This window comes from Varanus komodoensis, unplaced genomic scaffold, assembly GCF_004798865.1.
Source record: "Varanus komodoensis strain SLA01 unplaced genomic scaffold, ASM479886v1 scaffold26, whole genome shotgun sequence".
Taxonomy (NCBI): Eukaryota; Metazoa; Chordata; class Lepidosauria; order Squamata; family Varanidae; genus Varanus; species Varanus komodoensis.
The window spans coordinates 13,239,671-13,258,907 of NW_025335684.1; the positions used below are offsets into that span (position 1 = coordinate 13,239,671).

Below are 19,237 nucleotides of genomic sequence, written 5' to 3' on the forward strand. Positions count from 1 at the left end.
TGTAGCACGGTTAATAATTTCCAGTAGGTTACAGAAAGGAAAAGTTGCAATGGCGCCATCTTTCCCGCTTGCATGCCAAAGAAGATGCGGCAAAGGAGGGTGGAGTGCTATTACATAGAAGGGGCTGGGGGGTGATTCGCCCTTAGTTTGAGCTGCTGTCATCTGTCAAGTGCCAAGGAGCTTTCTCTGGACTGGCGCCTGGTCAGCATCAGCTGCATTTCAAGAATGCAACACGCTGATTTCTAGAAATGGGGGTTTTTCTCTGGCCTCGCTATGTACCAATGACTGCATGATTTAACCAATGAAAGTTGCACCTGTTGATCTGTGCATCAACTGCAACACATAGTTTATGAAGCTGGTTTGTTTTCACTAACCAAGTTAAGATCAGCCTCTGTTTCTGGTTCAGATTACGTAAGTGCAGGCCAGGGTCTTTTTCTGTTTTAACTTGGCCTCTCCTTTGATATGAAGCCTCTGAGTAGCTCCTACTAAATGTACCTATAGAAAGAGTGTCTAAGTAGCTGTTTTCTGACTCCTGTCTGCAGTCATTCAAAGCTGGGAACAAGACCAAGCAAGCGGTACGGGACCTGACTCTTAACATGTACGAGGGACAGATCACAGTACTTCTGGGACACAACGGTGCTGGGAAAACTACCACTCTGTCCATCCTCACAGGTGAGGTTGAGCCGCTGAAGCGATGCAAGCAGGTGGCCCTCCAGGTGTTCCTGGCCTGCCTCAGGCACCAAAACATCCTGGGCCACTCGGGCGTCCTTGCATTTTTTCCTTTTACTACTTTGGCTGATGTTTCCTAGGTTTGTATCCACCGACAAGTGGCCAGGCTTATATCAATGGCTACGAGATCACCCAGGACATGACTCTGATCCGGAAAAGTCTTGGCCTGTGCCCTCAGCATGATGTCCTCTTTGACCATATGACCGTGGAAGAGCACCTGCGCTTCTACTCCGGGGTGAGTCATCCTTCATCCTCACTGCAGCATTTCTGTATCACCATCTGCCTGGTCCATTCATTATGCTATTTGCACGTACAAGGAGGCCCTTACAAGTCGTGTGGCCGCAAGGTTCCTGTGGCATCAAGCAAGCACGCTTCCTGCAGAGCAGGAATGCTGAGCGCACCTTCCCTGAGCAAGGGTTATTACGGGCGCATTCCTGCGCACATTCAGACAGAAAAATGTCCTGCGCTTCCCAGCTTGCCCCAGCTAGCACGGCTGGGAGAATATGAGAAGAGCCACGTGGGTGAGATTGAAGGTCCCTCTGGCCGAGCACGTGGTGGCAAACCAGCCGCCTGCACGATCCCTCCAGCAGGAAGGGCGCAGGACCGGCTCCTGTCCATGCTGCTTGGCAGCCGGTGCATGTGGGCAGGCCACCCACCTCTGGTGAAGGCGGGAGCACATAGCCAGCGAGGCCGGGCCCCATGGATCGCCTCCTCCCTCGTGAATCCGCCCAGTTCCCTTTTAAAGCTCTCCAGACGGACGGACATCCCCACTTCCTGTGGCAGTGAATTCCATACTTTGATTATACACTGTGTGAAAAGGTATTTCCTTTGATCTGTCCTTTCCTTTGATCTGTCCTAAACCTCCCACCAGTCAGCTTCAGGGCATGACTCTGGGTTCAGGTGTTATAGGGGAGGGAGAAAAATGTCTCCCTCTCCACGTTCTCCTCACCTTGCATTACTTTGAACACCTCTGTCAGGTCTCCCCTTCCTCACCTTTTCTCTAAGCTGAACAGACGCGGTGGCTGAGGCCGCTCCTCACAGAGGGGCTGCTCCAGCCCCCTGATCATTTTTGTTGCCCTCATCTGTACCTTTTTCCGACTCAATAATGTCCTTTTTCAGGTCAGGTGACCAGAACTGAACACAATATTCCAAGTGCCATTGCACCAAATAGTTGTATAAGGGGAATAAGATGGTGGCCGTTCTCTTTTCTACTCCCTTCCGCATTATGACTGACATGGAGGAGGCCTTCTGCAGAGCAACTGAGCGGTGGGCCAGCCTTTTCGTCGGGGTGTCCACCACTAGCCCAAGATCCCTTTCTTGCTCGGTCATGGCTACTGAGATGCCGTCAGCGTTTGCTTGTTGGGGTGTTTTGCCCCTACACAAAAAACACAGAGTGTTACTTCACACTTGAACTGCATTTGGAGTTGCAGGACATCCTCCTGTCTAAACGTAGCCAGGATTGCACCCGAAACGGCTTCAAATGTGAATGCCATGCAGATTCATTCTTAGAAATAACCTCTCGCCTTGGAGGACTGCAGGCACCTCTTGGGATGTGAGGAATGCGGACCTTCCTGCTCTGTGGTGTTGGAGGTTGTAGGTACCATGCCTCTCCACTTGGCCTTGCTCTGTGTCTTCTCAGCAACTGTCCAGCTTTTTTCCTATTCCAGAAGGTTGAAATGGCTCTTATAGTTTAGCTGCTGGCATCAGGCACATTAAGCCAAAAACACGGGTCTTTTGGGCTCCTCCTCTTTTTCCTTTGGCTTTTTCCACCACTGGAATACTGCCCCCAAGAATTTCTCTAAAAATGCGATTTCAGGCTGAAAGAGCTTCAGTATGCCTGTGTGTGTGTGTGTTAATTCCAGCAATGAGGGTCAGCAAATTTGCCTTAATTTAAAGCTGTCCAAAAAGTGAATTGTTTTGCTAACTCTTTCTTCCCCTTTCTGTTCTGTCTCAGCTGAAAGGTTACCCTGTGGAGAAATGCCCGGAGGAGATCAGCCGCATCCTGTACATCCTCAATCTACAGGAGAAACGCGCCTGCCTTTCAAAGGCCCTCTCTGGCGGGATGAAGCGGAAGCTCTCCATCGGCATCGCATTCATTGGAGACTCCAAGGCAAGTTCGAATGAGGCCTCTTTGTTCCTTCGTTGTATTTCTTCGGAGGCTTCTGTATGAGGCTGTTGGGCAAGAGCGGCAGAGGAAACCGTGCTGTGTGGAAGGAGACCTTCAGGCATGCCGGAGACCCCGTGTTCATTCCCTGGAATCGCCGTCAAAGCAGGAGTGCAGAAGCCCAGGCCCGGAGGCCGCACCTGGCCATCCGGACATCTCCGGGTGGCCATGCCCCCTTCCCCACCTTTTCCAGTCCCCAGTCACGGAGTGTTTTCCCACCCTTGGTGCATTTGCCGTTTCACCATCCTCTGTGCAGCTGCTTCACCCATTCCAAAAGATTCCAAAAGCTTGGGTTGCCTCCCCAGTGGTGTCATGATTGACCAGAACTGTGATCTTAAAGATGCTGGTATTTCGGCACTACTGCCCGTTGCCTTCACGCTCACCCACCACTAGAAAATGGCCTTTGAGAGCGTCTCTGAAATAGAATTTGGCCGTTGGGGTCAGGGAGGTTCAGCCTCCTTGAGCTGAAAGAAAAGGCGAGTAGGGTGATGGGAAAGATTTTGGAGGGAAACGCTGGAAAGCTGTTACTAGAACAGGCAGTGCTAGGGGTGATGGATGGGTAACTTGAATCAGAGAAGGATAACTCCTGTTAAGAAGAGTGCGAATTGCTTGAGAAGATGAAAGGTTATGAGTGGCAAACGACCCCGAAAGGCTGCTGGCCTGTAACTCCCAGTTTTCTCCTGGCATTGGAGGCAGCAGGAAACTGCTGGCTGAGCTCTATGGAGAGCTTTCCCTTGGATGATGCTAATGTCCCACATAGTTTGCCTTGTGAGGAACCCAAAGAAGTGACATTGTGAAGTCGTCTGTGTAGACTAGGCCTCAGAACCAGGCTTTCTCAGGCAGCTCCAAGGCATTAGCCCTGGTCTGCCCTTTGCCAACCAACTGGGACTTTAAGCAGCCATTTTAATTTCCCATAATTCCCAGGAGTGATCCTATGGCAGGCATTCATGGAAATTACAACGATGGTTCCTAAGCACACTTGTTGGGTTGCTGTTGCCATGTAAGCCCAAGGAAACCCACTGACTAGGAGGACACCCACCTAAGCCCCCCCCCGCCCCCTCCGCAGCATGGAGCTGAGAATTATAACAGAAAACCGCCTCCCCTGTTGTTGAAGTGAAAGAATCCATCTTGCAAGATGCTTTTTCCTCAGGCCAGAATAGCTTTTCTAAATTCAAGTGCCTCGAATCACTTCTAAATAACAGGCATGTGAACACGGAAGGCTCAGCTCCCAACTGCACAAACCCTTGTAATCGGACTGACCCTTTTCAATTTACATATATCCTGCCATTCCTCCAACAATCTCCAAGTGGTGTGTGTTTCCATCTTCACTGAAGGCTTGTGGGGCTGAGAAAGGGAGGCGTGTGGGCCTAGAGCAAAGGCACCCCGTGAGCGTCCTGGCTGAGTGCAGACTTAAATCCGGCCCTCCTGAGTCCTAGCTGAATACGCTGAACATCTTACCGCACTGGCTTCTCCAGGCTCTCAGGCTGAGCTGTTCCATGCCAGCTCTGGGCGCCTGAGGGCCCCTGGGGGAGCCGTCTTCCATCGGCCTCCTCCCTCCGCGAGTCTGCCTTCTCTCGGCCCTTCTCCCCAGGTGCCACGCTCAGCCCCCTCTGCTTTCCTCTTGGCCACTGCTCACTGGCTCGATGGCAGACAGGCCTGCTCCTCCCACAGCCCCGCTGTTGCCTGGGCTGGTGCATTGCGGCACTGAAGAGGAAGGGCAACTCAGGGCGGCTGCTGCCTGTGGAACCTGCCCGGGACGAGGGCCCCGGCGGCTGCCTGCCCTCGGGGCAGCCCTGGCCTCAGTCACAGGCGCTGCCAAGCACGTGTTCCTTCCGTGCCGCGCAGGTGGTGATGCTGGACGAGCCGACGTCGGGCATGGATCCCGTCTCTCGCCGGGGCACCTGGGAGCTGCTGCAGCAGCAGCGCAGCAGCCGCACCATCCTGCTCACAACGCACTTCATGGATGAGGCGGATCTGCTGGGCGACCGCATCGCCATCATGGCCAAGGGGGAGCTCCAGTGCTGCGGATCGCCCCTCTTCCTCAAGCACAAGTACGGTAAGGCGGATTCTCCCGCAGCCGAGGGTGGCTGTTGGCCAGCAGCGGCCCCTCCAGAAGATGGGCACGCGGGATGGGGACCCTGGGGACAAACTCCCAGGAAGGGTGACTGGCGAGGAAAGAGGGTGGGGCTTGCGCAGCTTTCGTGGGGACACAGAAGGGGAAGTTCAGCCGGTGGATGGAAGCAGCTTCTTCAGTGCAGCATGGCCGTCGTCGCTCTCCGCTGTGCTGTTGCGCTGCCCTTGACGGTGATGCGGAAGAGTCTGTTCCTGCCCACGAAAGGAGGGAGGAGGCGGTGGGAGGGAGGCCAGGGATGGGGCCAAGCTGCAGTGGGTAAGTGGTCTGGATCAGTGTAAGCTTTCTGTGCTCCTGAGGTTTGGGGCAGGGCCATAGGTCTGTGGTGGAGAGTCTGCCCCTGCAGCAGAAGATTGTAGGTGCGGCCCTTCGTATCTGCGGTTGGGCTTGGAAAGGTCCCTCTCTGGCACTCTGGAGAGCTGCCAACTATTTACCGACATGAGGCTGGAAGGCATTATTAAATGGCGGACTGCGTGCACGTGGGACTAGCCCAGCACAGCGGCTAGTCGCCTGCTTTGCACCCCCAGAGGTCTCGGGTTCGATCCCTAGCATGGCCAGGCGGGGTTGGGAAGCAGCCCACCTCACACCCCGCAGGCAGCGCAGGCAAGAGCGAGCGGGACGGGATGTTGCTCTGGCTCCCTGCACTGAAAAGAGAACCCCCTGCTCCAGGTGCAGGATACCACATGGTGATGGTGAAGGAGCCCTGTTGCAACCTTGGGGAAATCGCCCGCCTCATTCACCATTACGTGCCCAAAGCCTCCCTGGAAAGCAATGCTGGAGCGGAGCTGTCCTTCATCCTGCCCAAAGAGAGCACCCACAGGTAAGGCCACCCCGTGTAAACACTGGAGATGTGCCAGGCTGCTTTGCACTCTCCAGCATTTTTGCATGGTTTTGACATGGTTTTAGTTTCAAGAATGTGCATTCCTACATTCCCCTGCTCCACAAAAGGAACTGATTTGGGAATGGGGAAGTGTTGGGGGTAGCATAGATGCTTAATGGAGCCAGCTTTTCCCTGGTCTCATCAACCTAAAACTGCTGAAAACAGGCAGAATTATTTATTTCCCAGATGGTCCCTTAGGATTGAAACACATTTTCTGAAAGCAGTGAAGGCAATTTGTGTCATTTCCACCATTTGAAAATGTAATAACTGTTTCATCCTAAGTGCAGAAGTTAAGTGCTTCAGAGCATCTTGAAGGTCAAAGAAGAAGCTCGCGGAGGCCACATTCCAGTGGGGGGTTTTAAGGCAGAAACCAAAACCCCATCCTTTTGCCTCTTAAAGCTGTTCGCTTTAGTAACGAAGCCTTAGAAGAGGAATTTCAGCCTTTTAGACTGGAGGAAAAACAGAGAAACCACCCAGTGCTCACTTGTCCAGGAAAAGATGGGGAGGCAGAGAAGGCCGTGTTCTGGTCGTAGAACTCTGGGCAGTCACTGTTACTACGGAGAAAACCAGGACTGTGCTTCAGACGCACTGTGCTTCCTTGTCCCTAAGTCCTCTTAACATCCTGCTCTTCCAGGTTTGAGGCTTTGTTCACAGAGTTGGAATTAAGGAGGGAAGAACTGGGCATTGCCAGTTACGGAGCCTCAGTCACCACGATGGAAGAAGTATTCCTCAGGTGAGCAACTAGGAAAACCAGGAAGCTTGGCCAGGAGCCAGCCACTCATGCGTCAAGGTTCTTCTCAGGTTCTTGGGTGATAAACTTTGTACAGGGACAAAGGTGAGCATTGGAGGAGGGCTGGGCTAGAAAATCTAAGTCAGTGAACAAGGAAAAACCAAGCTCAAGGGATGTTCGCAAGCTACTGATGTGTAGAAGGGAGCTATGGCTCTAGTGCAGGAGCTTTGAATACTGAAAGTAATTAAACCCATTCTTAAGAATTAGGGGCTTTAAAAACATGTTATTGGGGTTTCAGAGCTTTGCACACTTTTGGCTTTTTGGCTGATGTTGTTTTAAACTTTTAGCGCTTAATGCTTTCGAGTGCAAAGCTGTGCATGTTTAGACAAAAGCAACACTGTACAACTCGCAACATGCTCAGCCAGCATCTCTTAGTCGAACCATGCATCTGACTCCACATTTAGGCTGGGTATTTTAATGACAATTTTAGCTTTTCTTAAAAAGGCATCTTACAACAAAATCATTGCAAAGATACACATTTAAACAGTTTTTTATTTTGTGTGATTTTAATTATGTTGTTGTGAGATGCCAGGGGTTACTTTTAAGAGAAGAATGAATAAGATTAATACTAATAATTTGGCATTGGTTCCATTCCTCTAGCCATCTTGAAATTGTTTTAGCTGCTTCAATTGATTTAAATTCCTTTTTCAGTTTTGTATATTGGAATTGTAGGTTGCTTTTATTACATTTTAGTGTTGTTGTTGTTATTACATTTCAATATTGCCCATAGCTGAAGCTGTCGGGGCAGTTTATAACAGTAATCATAGAATGATGCTCTCACATCACCCATCCGGATTCTAACCAGGCCTCACCCTGCTTCGTAAAGATTAGGTATTTGGGAAGTATTTATGCTTTTAAAAATGACTCAGTATGAACTAGCTATTGGGTGGTATAGAAATGAAATACATTAGTAACTAACAATATCCTATTATGTTGTATTTCATGGTTTTAATTGGTGCAACTCACTCAAAGAGCTTTACCTATTGGACAAATGGCTAGGAATGCAACATATCGATAAAGCGGCACAAAGAGAGGTGTTTTAAGTGATAACTTTTGATAATTAAAATGTCACGTCTTGAACCTCTGGGGAAGCTGTCTTAGTATTTGGGAAAAGCAGTGTGGATATCATTCATCTCGATGCCTTTGGTCTCTTTCTGTAAGAGTTGGCAAGCTGGTGGATTCCAGCATGGACATCCAAGCCATCCAGCTGCCAGCTTTGCAGTACCAGCACGAACGGCGATCCAATGACTGGACCGTGGACGACTCCAGCAGCCTCAGTGGAACGACGGACCTGACCGATGACAGCGGAGCTCTGATCACAGAAGATTGCTCCAGCATCAAGCTGAACACGGGGGTGAGTTCAGAGAGGTACAGGGTCTTCGAGGACTTTAAACTGAATCCTGAAGAGGAGGGAGAAGTATGCCTGAGTGTAGCAACAGACAAAGGCTTGTGCATCACACTAGAGAGAGCAGCTCTGACAGTGCCCAAGAATAGTTTTCAGGAAAATGTAGGCAGAATGTTCGCGTATAAAGCATGTGGTCTTCAGTGTCTATGTGTTAATGCCCCGAGTATGGGAAACAAAAAGCATGAACTCAAACGCTTATGCAGGAAGGTGAATACGACCTGATAGGTATAACTGAAACTTGGTGGGACGACTCCCATGAGTGGAATTCAGCAACTGAAGGATACAACCTGTTCAAGAAGAATGGAAGGAAAAGAGAGGGAGGCATGGTCATGCCCTATGGTAAAGATGCTCATCTCTGCACGGAAATAAAGGAGGATGAGCTTAATAGCCCCACGAGGAGCATCTGTATTAATATAAATGGAGCACGGAATAAAAGGAACGTGGTGGCTGGAGTTTATTACTGACCATCCGGTCAAGGAGAAGACGAGGACAAGGGTTTGGAAAAGCGAAAGGCCAGTGTTTCAAGGAGGCATGATGTTGTTGTTATGGGGGACTTCAATTTCCCTGATAGCTGCTGGGAGACAAATTCTGAAATGATCCTGTTTCTTCTAATCACAGCAAGTTGATTTTTTTTAATGAAATAAGTTTGGTTCATACTATTCATAATTTTTTAACGCTTTGCCGTGTCATCCTTATAGATTTTTAAAAATCTTAACCTCAAAGAACTTTCAACTGTTGCAGCAAGAATAAGATAATTTTAGTTACTCTTTCCCTGCCCGTCCTTCTGTTGATCCTTTAAGTCAGGGGTCTCAGACTCAACTTACCTGGGGGCCGCTGGAAGTAGAGTCTGGGTGAGGCTGGGCTGCATCAAGTATTCCACAAAAAACGGATTTCAAGTATTCCAAAAAAAAAGTACAACTGATCCAGTCTTCTCAGTCTTTTTTAATAATAAGTCAGAACATGAACGGTTCTTCAGAACATAGGCTTCTCTTACTTCCTCCTACTCCTTGCTGCCAGAGACCTGACAGCGCTTCCTCTTACGCAGCTGAGCCACATTTGGCTTGAGGGAGGAAGCAACTGAGACCCTCAGTATGGCCTGAAGATGCTCATCAGTAAGTTTGGACCTGAACTTTGACTTATTAAAGTTCATGGTGGAGAAGAGCTTTTCATACAGATAGGTGCTCCCAAAAAGGCACATGGTCCACTTGAACATCCTGGAAAGCTCAGGGAAGGTAAGGGGCAATTCTCTCAAAAATTGTCCAAGCTTGTCTGCTTTTCCACTCACCTCCCTGAACTTGGCTTTGAGTTCAGAATTGCACTGCAGGTCAATTAGCTCCATTTGAAGCACGGACGGGGCATCTTCCACATCTAAGGAGAAGGGGTCAGCAAAAACTTGAAAAGTGGCTCTGTGTGTCTTGAAATCTGTAAACCTGTGATCAAATTCCAGTGCGCAGCTTAGAGGGAACATTGCACCCAGGGTAATGACTCACGCAGCTGCATGGGAGAAAAACACGCACTATCACTAAACTTTGATATCAAGTGGGAGCCACAAAATATCGTCCCATGGGCCGCAACTGACCCGCGGGCCGCAAGTTTGAGACCCCTGCTTTAAGTCTACAATATCCTTTTTGGAGGTGGGACAGCCAAAACAGCACATAATTTCATATATGTCTATATGTATATATCACATGATGAAAACTAGCTGGAAATATTTTAGCATTCTAATATATTTTTATTAAAAACATGATTTAAGTTAGTTTTAATCTGAATTGATCGATGTCTTTCTGCTGACTGAAGAGTTATTGTTTATTTTTTTAAAATGTGCAGTTGCATAGTTTTATGAAGGTTTTGCTTGTGTTTGTTCCCATGTTGAATATACTAACCTGGAATCCTTTTAATTACATGTTAATGAATGAAATAATGAAATGAATGATCCATTAAAGATTACTCAGTGAAGAGCTCGCCGATCTTTCAAAGCCTACGCATCCTCTTAACAGCGTCTCTTTTCCTCTGCAGTTCTATCTCTGCTGCCAACAGTTCTTTGCCATGTTTATGAAGAGGGCCACATACAGCGGGCGCAACTGGAAGATAGTAGTCGCACAGTTCTTGGTGCCCCTGATTTTCACCACCTTCGCCCTGGTTGTGGCCAAGACCTTTCCAGGTCCCCGGGACTCCTCCCTGCTGAAGCTGACCCTCAACCTGTACGGCAGGACAACGGTGCCTTTCTCTGTCTCCCAAGGACCCAGCGTAGCCCAGAGACTGGCAGAGCAGTATAAGGAAGTAGTTGGTGCTCAGCACCAAGCGCCAGTAGAGGTGGTTGGTGAGTAGCAGCACCAGGTGTGGATGTTGTCCAGCTCTTTTGCATGTTTGCAGCAGGCCAGCTCTCCCTGGCCTGTTGTCCTGTCTAGTGCCCACAAGCAGCCGGTCTCCCAGTTACCTCCCTGAGTTTAGTTCGAGAACTGTCTGTCTAGTGCAAGAGTCAAGGCCATGAGGCGTGTGTGTGTGTGTGTCTGAAGTGCCAGGACAGGTGAGAGTGTGCAAAATTTGCCCATTTATCTAATCAATAAATCTAGATACTTATTAGTCTTCATTATACAAGCTGATTAGGTTTGTGTTTTGCCACAAGCACAGGCGTTGTCTGATCTAACCAGTGCTTTTTTGTAAGAAAAAGGGTGCCGGAACTCATGAAATTATTTACCTTTCGCACGTAGTCAGTCACTGTATGACCACACGACCAATCACAAGCCGAGCAGCGCCACAAGCCGAGCAGCACCATCACAACCAGTGTGAAGTATGCATGCATCAGATTCGACACCCATGCAGCCTGCATGCACTGTTTTAATGATTTTGCCACCGACCTGCTACACTCGACAGGGCAATCAAATCCACATGGACATCAAATTTTCAAAAGTTACTTTTAAAACTTGGAAAATCTGTCAAAAAATGGTGCCGGAACTCTGTTCCGGTGCATTCTATGACAAAAAAAGCACTGGATCTTACTTTGTAGCAGATGGGAAGCAGTACAACTAACTAAGTCAGCATGCTTTTGTTGTGGAACACACCCTCTGGCAAGGCTGTGCACTCCTTCTCTCGAAAGGACGAATTCCTTTTGCCTCTGGCTCCTTAGTAGCCCTAGGGACTGCCCCCAAGGGACCTGGCTGCTCTTGGTTGGATTTGTCTGGGTGCAGTGCAGGAGATTATAAGGATGTTGCTGAGAATCCAACAGACAGAAGCAATGAGGTGCTGCTGTTAGGAGAAAATGCCACACAGCGCCCTGGGGAAGGAGCAGTTGATTCCAAGCTGAATCCCCCTCTTCCCTTTACTACCAAACAGGGTTAGCTGCACCCTCAGGGAGGTTTATGCTCTTGTGGGTCAGACAACAGGAACCCTGGATGTTACTTAACAGGCTAGACCTTGAGTTACATCTCTCCCCCTCTGATCCCCCCAAAATCAGACACGATCTAGTTCTTCCCAACTGCTTGGTTTATCTCAAAGCTCACTGGCTGTAGCCTTTCAGCTAGGAATTCCATCCCCATCTCTTCTTCCACTGAGTCTGAGATATTGACCTTGAAATGCTGTGTTTTGGGAGAAGTGGGCCCAATCCCTACACAACCATCAAGTGTCAATCAACAATGGGCCAGGCTTACATGTTATTTGCAGGTGTTAGCAGGTGGCTCAGACCATGGCATAGTTTGGCATGGCTTCCAGCTCCCTGAAACCTTTGGTTTGCCAGAAATCACAGTTTTTGGGCAGTTTCTTATCCTCATGGTAATAAATCTGACTCTGTTAATTATCTATAGTAATATCTACTTAAATCTTTGAGAATAAAGGAAGTTTTATTGACTTAGATTGATTAATTGATTGGTTATAGTTCTGTGCCGTGCACTAGCCAAAGCATCTTGCAGGATTCCTAATGATTAAAAGCATAAGATAAAACATGATAAGGTTCTATATAAACATTTAAAAATGATTAACTGTGATACAAAATTAAAATAAAATCCAAAATAAAACCTAGAAGCAGTGCAAACATTGACAAGTCAGTGGCAGATCTAAAACAGCAGAAACTGAAAGTGTGTTCTGTAACTGGGAGGCCACAACAGAAAAGTCTCCATCTTCTTGGTAGCCGTCCATCTCCTTGCCCTTGGTGGAGATGAAACTGGTGTCATTCCAGGCAACCTGCAGGAATATCTGATTTCTCGAGCATCTGAAGAGGGTGGAGCCTTTAACGAGCGCTACATCGCAGCGGCTTCCTTCAAGGAAACCAAGGACCGGACACGGGTCGTGGCCCTCTTCAACAACCAGCCGTACCACTCGTCCGCGGCAGCACTGTCGCTGGCAGACAACGCCTTGCTGAAGCTGCTGGCTGGCCCCAATGCATCCATCACAGTTGCGAACTACCCACAGCCCCGCAATGTGACCGAGACTGCAAAGGACCAGCTCATGGAGTGAGTCCAAGCTTCCTCCTCCTCCTCTTGCCAAAATACAAATACATATATTCCTTAAAAAATAATGCAGGTAGTACACGTGGAAGCATATTAAATATGTGATGGAAATTTGCAATGACACAAGCTTTACTTTTTCCAATAAATAAAGAAGGGAATGCCCATTTACTAAAAGGGCATGGCAGGGTTTCTTTTTTCATTTATTCCAACACAAATTTAGCAGATATTGCAAAATCATGGAATTGCTCAAATTTCACATTTCCCACCTATTTTTATACATTTTTTGGGGCAAAAATTGCTTCAGAACCCTTGGAACCTTTGCATCAGAAGCTCCCTTGCACGGGGACTGGCAAGGTCCCCGGGAGATGGTGCAAGTGGCATTCCTTAGTGGGCTGGGTTTGGCCCAGGACTGCCCGTTGTTCACCTCCCGGCTGGATTCAGGCTCACCCTGCTTGGATCTTTCCTTGCCATTATTGTCTCCCACCTGGAGCCCTTTGCTTAGATGGGCTCCTGGACAAAATCAGCAGGAAGTGTCCGTCTGATTGTTCTGACTTTTAATTCCCGCTAGAGGCCAGACGGGCTTTGCCATCGCAGTCAACCTGCTGTACGGAATGTCCTCCCTGTCCAGCACCTTTGCACTCCTCCTCGTCAGTGAAAGGGCCACCAAGGCCAAGCACGTGCAGTTCGTCAGTGGCGTCTACGTCGCCAGCTTCTGGCTCTCGGCCCTCCTGTGGGACCTGCTCAGCTTTCCCATCCCCTGTGTTTTCATGCTGGTGAGTCAACCCCGTTGTATTTATTTATCGCATTTGCATACCGCCCAGTAGCCCGAGGGCTGTCAGGGTGGTTAACAAAGCTAAAAGGTAAAGCATATAAACAAAGCAGAAAACACGTAAGAGACCATAAAGCGGTAAGGGAATAAAAGCACAGCAGTCACAATCAGATCAGTATGGAGGTGCGGCAGCAGCGCAGAACAAAATGCAAAACTAAGACTGATACGTTCAGAGAGAAACTGGACGGCCCTCTGAGTGGGATGGTGTAACTTGGTATCCTGCAACCGCTGGGGCTTGGACCCGATGGCCTTCCTGGCCCCTTTCAACTCTACTATTCTGTGATTCTAGGTTAATTGTTAAAATGCTGGGAAAATAAAAGGTTTTCACCTGGGCCAAAAAGAATAAAGAGTAGGGGCCAGGCATTCCAGTGGAGTATGGCTGCTGGTTCCGTGATTGGGGGGTAGTCACTCCAGAAGACCCTGCTGTGGTGTGACGGCTGCTTATTACGCCAGCAACACCACTGGCCATATGGGCTGGTGAGAAGATCTAGTGGAAATGGGGTGGCATTCGGCCCTGTGGTCAAAATGATTAAACGTTTTGTTGGTGAGTGTATTTTGGGAGTTATATTGGTGTGGGAGGACATTGTAAGTCAGTTTGGAAAAGCATGATGCAGATGTAAGTACTCTAAGCTACTATTCATCCGATTAAACTATGAAAGGATTCATTTTATTAAATTATTAAGGATTCAGTCCTATGCACATGGGAATTCTAGGAATGGTGGTACTTTTTTCTATGCAACATGCTTAGGGTTCTGCCCTTATCTGAGTTCATGTTTAGCAAATTATTTTTAAACATGTTTTGAATGACTGTCTATTGTCCCAATACCTCATTGCCCAGACAGACAGATAGAAGTGACAGACTTTGTATATTGATCCTACTGAAATACTTCCTTTGGTCTCTCCATACATAGAAGAATTCTAGAAGTTGATTTTGTTTAAATAAGCACTGAAAATTCAAGAAAGGAAATTGGAGAATTCCTGAGGGTGACGTGCAGCTGTACTAATGCAGTCCCCACCCGGTCCGAGCAATCAGGCATGTGCTTTGTCAGCAGGAGTCCTGGACTCAGCTGGCAGCATCTCCATCTAAATGGCAGCTGGAGCAAAAAGGCAGCAAGGGACCAGAAAAAGATGCTTTCTCTGTCGCAGAGCAGAAGGCAGAGCCTGCTCAGGACGTTTTTCTGCCTGTAGGATAACATTCTTTCCCACATGCAGAAGTCACGGGAGTGATAATCCGATCTTACTTTGACAGCAGTAATGGCACAGCTTCCCCCACCGCATCGAAGAGTGATAAACTCACTGTGGGGGTGTGGGGCGGGCTGTGTGCCTCCCGCCCAGCGCGGCCCTTCAGCGCGTCACTGCTGCGGCTCTGCGCCTGCGTGCTGAGGCAGCTGCCACCCTGGGCCCAGTGGTCGGGCTGGCCCTGCAGGAGAGCCGCTCTCAGAACAGAACAGATGTTCCTGCATCAATGGAGCAAAGGGCTGGCCTCTTTCTCCCCTCAGAAAAGCCATTCTGACTGATCCAGCAGGAGCGGAAGGGGAAGGAAACTGTTCCTCACCATCCCTTCAAATAGGCTTTACCCCGAGGCCCGATTCTGTATGTTCTCCCTCCTTAACACTGAGTTCTTGCATGCTGTGTCTTAATTTAGGTCGCAAGCCTGAGAACAGGGGTGGTTGTGCTACTGCTGTAAACTGCCCAGAAGGCTTTGGAGGATGAGATGAGGATGATGCAGCCTTTGTAAGCTGCTCTGGAAGTCTGCTTGGCTGAAGGGCTGGGTATGAATGTGATAGGAGACTGGACAGTCCAAGCACCTGTCTGTGGTCTTCATTGTAATCCCACCTTCCTCATGTACCCATCCAGGTGATATTCCAAGCCTTCGATGTGAAAGCTTTCACCCAGGACAACCATCTGGTGGATGTAATGCAGATCTTTCTCCTCTATGGCTGGGCCATCATCCCCCTCATGTACCTGCTCAGCTTCTTGTTCTCTGTGGCATCCACAGCCTATACCTGCCTCACCATTTTCAGCATCTTCTCAGGCACAGCCACCTTTCTGGCAGTCACAATCATGAGTTTTCCAGGTAAGGCGCCCGGATTGCCACTGTGTTCATGGGGAAAGTTTGCTGGCCGCTGCCATCCTTGTTCCTTCAGTAAGTGTGTAATATTCATATTAGCTGCTCCCCACAGTTTGAGGAAGTGGCCACCAGGTAGCTAACAAAACCAACCCAAGCAAAATAAAAGAGACAGTGTGGTGCAGTGGTTAAGTGTGTAGGGCTGGGACTCAGGCAATCTGGGTTCTAGTGCCTGCTCAGCTCAGCATGGAGCCAACTGTGTGACTTTGGGGCAGTCAGACTCTCAATCCAGCCTACCTCACAGGGTTGTCGTGGGGGTAAGGCTGAGAGCAGGGGAGGAGTATGATGTAAACTGCTTTGAGTTCACCGAAAGGAAGAGGCGGAAGATACATCTAATAAATAAGCAAATAATTTTAAGAATACTACAATATAGCACAAACACAGCTACCGTGCAAAGCAGTACAGGATCACGGACATAAAAGAGCATGGTTAATTTTAGGAAAAGTCTGAGTGAATGGGTGCATTTTCTGGAGACTTTGGCAAGATATGGAGTTTTTCTGCCTTCTGAACAGAACTTAATCTCCGGTGGTTTGACCCACGCAAAGGCCACTCCCTTGACTGTCCCCACTCTTGTCTTTCAGAGCTGGGGATGCTGGACCTCTCCAAGGTGCTGGACAAGGTGTTTCTCATCCTACCCAACTACTGCCTGGGCCAAAGCATCAGCGAATTCTACCAGAATTATGAGTTCATGAAGTTCTGCACTTCCTCTCTTGAGGCTTCCATTGTCTGCCGGGCATTTAGTGAGTATCCATGATCAGAAACTTCCTCTCCAATTTACAAAAATAGGTAGCTAAAATTTCTGTTAATTGGCCAGTAATTAAGTTCTTAAGCCTTTGCTTTTCCCAGGTCACTTCTATCACCTCTGGTTAGGACTGAGGGAGCGTAGGAGAGCTTTCTTCTCTCTCTCCTTATTTTATTTATTTATTCGATTTTTATCCTTCCCCATTAACCATAAGGCTGCCTGGGCAGATTTGTCTGTCGTCCGTCCGTCCGCCTGCCCGCCCTTCCTATACCACCCAGCTGAAGCTGTCTGGATGGTTCACAACAATTTAAGAATAATTTAAAACATAAAATACAGTATAAAATACAGCATAAACAATTAAATAGTTAAGACCATGGTTTAAAATACAAGTAAGGTACTGGCAGCCATACTAAGATGTAAAACACAATACAGAATGTAAAATAGACTGCAACTAAAACTCCTAGGAGAATTTTTGGGAAAATAAAAAGGACGTGTAAGGATTTCGGGCTGGTCTACAGGAATCTTGGGTTGCCTGGCCTCAGCTCCCTAGGCTCCCATCTACCTTCTTTCTTGTGGGTGTGAGTTTAATTCCCAGGCCGGTGTGCCAAGTGTGCACACACGCACGCACCTGCCAGGAAGCCAGCCTGCACAAACGCTGCACGCGCGGCATCCTTCTTCCGCACACGTGGCTCGCGCCCTTTGAGCTGCACGTGCTGCCGAAGAGGGTTGCCACTGGCAGGGGCTCCCACACAAGGACCCCTGAGATATTATGGGCTGGGCAGGTCTATGTGGGAGGGACGATTCTTCTTTGCTTGCGTGCACCATTGCGCATTTCGAATTTTGCACGTCCATCTCGTGTCCAGCCCTGCGATTCTTTATGACTGGTGCTAATTTCTCAGCTCCCCACTCAACTCTGGGAAATAATTTTCAGAATTGCATCGCTGACATTAGTGCGTTACAGTCTGGGCACAATGAAGTAAGCGCAGCGAACCCTCGTCAGTCCTTCGCTTAAGGGAGTGACGGAAATGCGTAGCTCTTTCCCGCCGAAGGCATTGGGACTGAAAAGTGTGTGTCTGGGGCTGGTTGTGTCGTGAGAAGCGGATTCAGCGGCTGCGCTGGCATAAAGCAGCAGCGGCAGAACCTTGTTTGCACTTGCTAATAAAAGAGGAAAAGTGTCCCGTGGCTCCCAGACCTGCAGCAGTACCAGATTCTGGAGGCAAATCGCTGCCTTCCCCCTTCATACTAGGAAGCACGAATAAGGTTGTGCTAGCATTGGTTTGCATCAGTGCATCAACACTGGTGCGACACCACTATTGGCTGTCCTGGGTGGGGCATGCTGGGAATTGTGGCCCGTTTTCCCTCCCATTGGTCTGTACCTTTAGTCTGTAAGGACTCCAAAGTGGATGGTGTAACCAGTCTCTTTTCCCTCTCGCCTCCTCTCCCCACCTTTCCTCCCCACCTTTCAGATATAAGCTACCAAAAAAATTATTTTGCCTGGGAGAAGCCTGGGATTGGCAAATACTTGACCTCCATGGCAGTGCAAGGGCTCACCTTTCTCCTCCTCCTGTTTCTCATCGAGACCAACCTCCTTTGGCGACTGAGGACCATCGTCTGTGACATGCGCCGGAGGCGGAAATGGGTAAGGTCTGTACAGAGGAAGAGGCTTTCCTGGCTGATCAGGCTGTGCCACCGCTGCATGGAGTGACCCCAGCAGTTTGGCCATGTGGAAGCGGATGCGCCATTGAGAGTCTTCCAAAGCTGTGTTCGTTCTGCCAAGGCAAAGCACGCTTCTGGCTCTTATGGATGCAGAGATGCATTTGAAACTGGGTAGTCACTGCCTAGCGAACTCACAGGGACCAAGAGAATCGCTGACAAATATTTCTGGCGCTTGTTAGACAATGGATGTAGTGCAGGGATGAAGCACGTGAGGCTCTGGGGAGCGGCTGCGTGCTCCTCCTTTAAACCCCAACCATTTGGTGGCTTCCTGGTCTTTGTGCAGCATTTATTTCCTCCATTCGAGAAGGTGAAAGTGCCTCTCTGGAACTTGAGCTGCTGGCAGGAAGAGCATCTCTTTGTATGTCTTTCTGTTGGTTTAATTTAATCTTCCCCAATATAGGCACCTTCTTGATGTTCTGACTTACAATTCCCAGAACCCCTAGCCAGGGTGCCCAGTTGGCCTGCTAAGTGGGGATAATGGGAAATATAGTCCAACACATTGAGAGGGTGCCATGTAGGTGAAGTCTGCCTTCATGAATTGATTGGCCCTTAAGAACTCATAATCCAAATATAATGATCATTCTGTAAAAAATAGACCCCAAACCAAACACTATTCTCTCATCATTTCTGAACACGCAGGCACCATGGCAGCCTCCCTCTCCTTAGGAGATGCTGCGGCTTTATATTTTTAAAAAGAAATAATGCCTAATTAGTCAAGGGCTTCTCTTTTTATATCTGAAAAACTAAGATTGCACTACTGAAGCCTCTGAGCATCTTGTTCTAGCCCTACAGGTTGCTCAGCCCTGCCAGACGATTCTGTGGCTGCGCCCGTTGCTCACGTGCCGTTGGCTTTTCCCGAAACAGGTGATGCTGCTCAACAGAGCCCCCGTCCTGCCTGAAGACCGGGATGTTGCAGACGAGCGGAAGAAGGTTTTGGAGTCGCCGACGTCATCGCTTTCGTCACTGAACAGTCCCCTCGTCATCAAGGAGCTTACTAAGGTGACGCCTCTGGCCCTCCTACGGGGCTTCAAGAGATGCACTCCAGGGCGGCCTTGTTAAAAGCCACTTCCTCGTGGAAGGCCCCATCCCAGTGAAAAGAGAGGCTGTGTTGCATAGGTTCTGGCCCTGATAAGGGCGGGTGCTGCAAACGCCCCTGCTGGAGCCCCCGGAGAGCCCCTGCCAGTCGGATCAGTGGCAGCCTCATTTCTTCCTCTGCTCAGCTTATATTCACTGTACAAGGCTGCACTGGGGCAGCATTCACCTCTTGGTGTGGAGCTACGC

General features: G+C 48.9%; 1 protein-coding gene across 2 annotated transcripts in view; it reads left to right on the plus strand.

The window, feature by feature from the left end:
• Positions 1 to 19,237, plus strand: part of ABCA3 (ATP binding cassette subfamily A member 3) — an 81,656-nt gene that overhangs the window by 50,757 nt on the left and 11,662 nt on the right. For both annotated transcript variants that reach the window (XM_044433252.1, XM_044433253.1), the window contains exons 12-25: positions 543 to 672; positions 810 to 964; positions 2,684 to 2,839; positions 4,739 to 4,949; positions 5,694 to 5,844; positions 6,539 to 6,637; positions 7,856 to 8,048; positions 10,116 to 10,419; positions 12,271 to 12,544; positions 13,110 to 13,314; positions 15,228 to 15,447; positions 16,080 to 16,238; positions 17,707 to 17,879; positions 18,821 to 18,955. In XM_044433252.1, the coding sequence (XP_044289187.1) occupies positions 543 to 672; positions 810 to 964; positions 2,684 to 2,839; positions 4,739 to 4,949; positions 5,694 to 5,844; positions 6,539 to 6,637; positions 7,856 to 8,048; positions 10,116 to 10,419; positions 12,271 to 12,544; positions 13,110 to 13,314; positions 15,228 to 15,447; positions 16,080 to 16,238; positions 17,707 to 17,879; positions 18,821 to 18,955 (2,565 nt within the window). The remainder of the gene's footprint in view (positions 1 to 542; positions 673 to 809; positions 965 to 2,683; positions 2,840 to 4,738; positions 4,950 to 5,693; positions 5,845 to 6,538; positions 6,638 to 7,855; positions 8,049 to 10,115; positions 10,420 to 12,270; positions 12,545 to 13,109; positions 13,315 to 15,227; positions 15,448 to 16,079; positions 16,239 to 17,706; positions 17,880 to 18,820; positions 18,956 to 19,237) is intronic.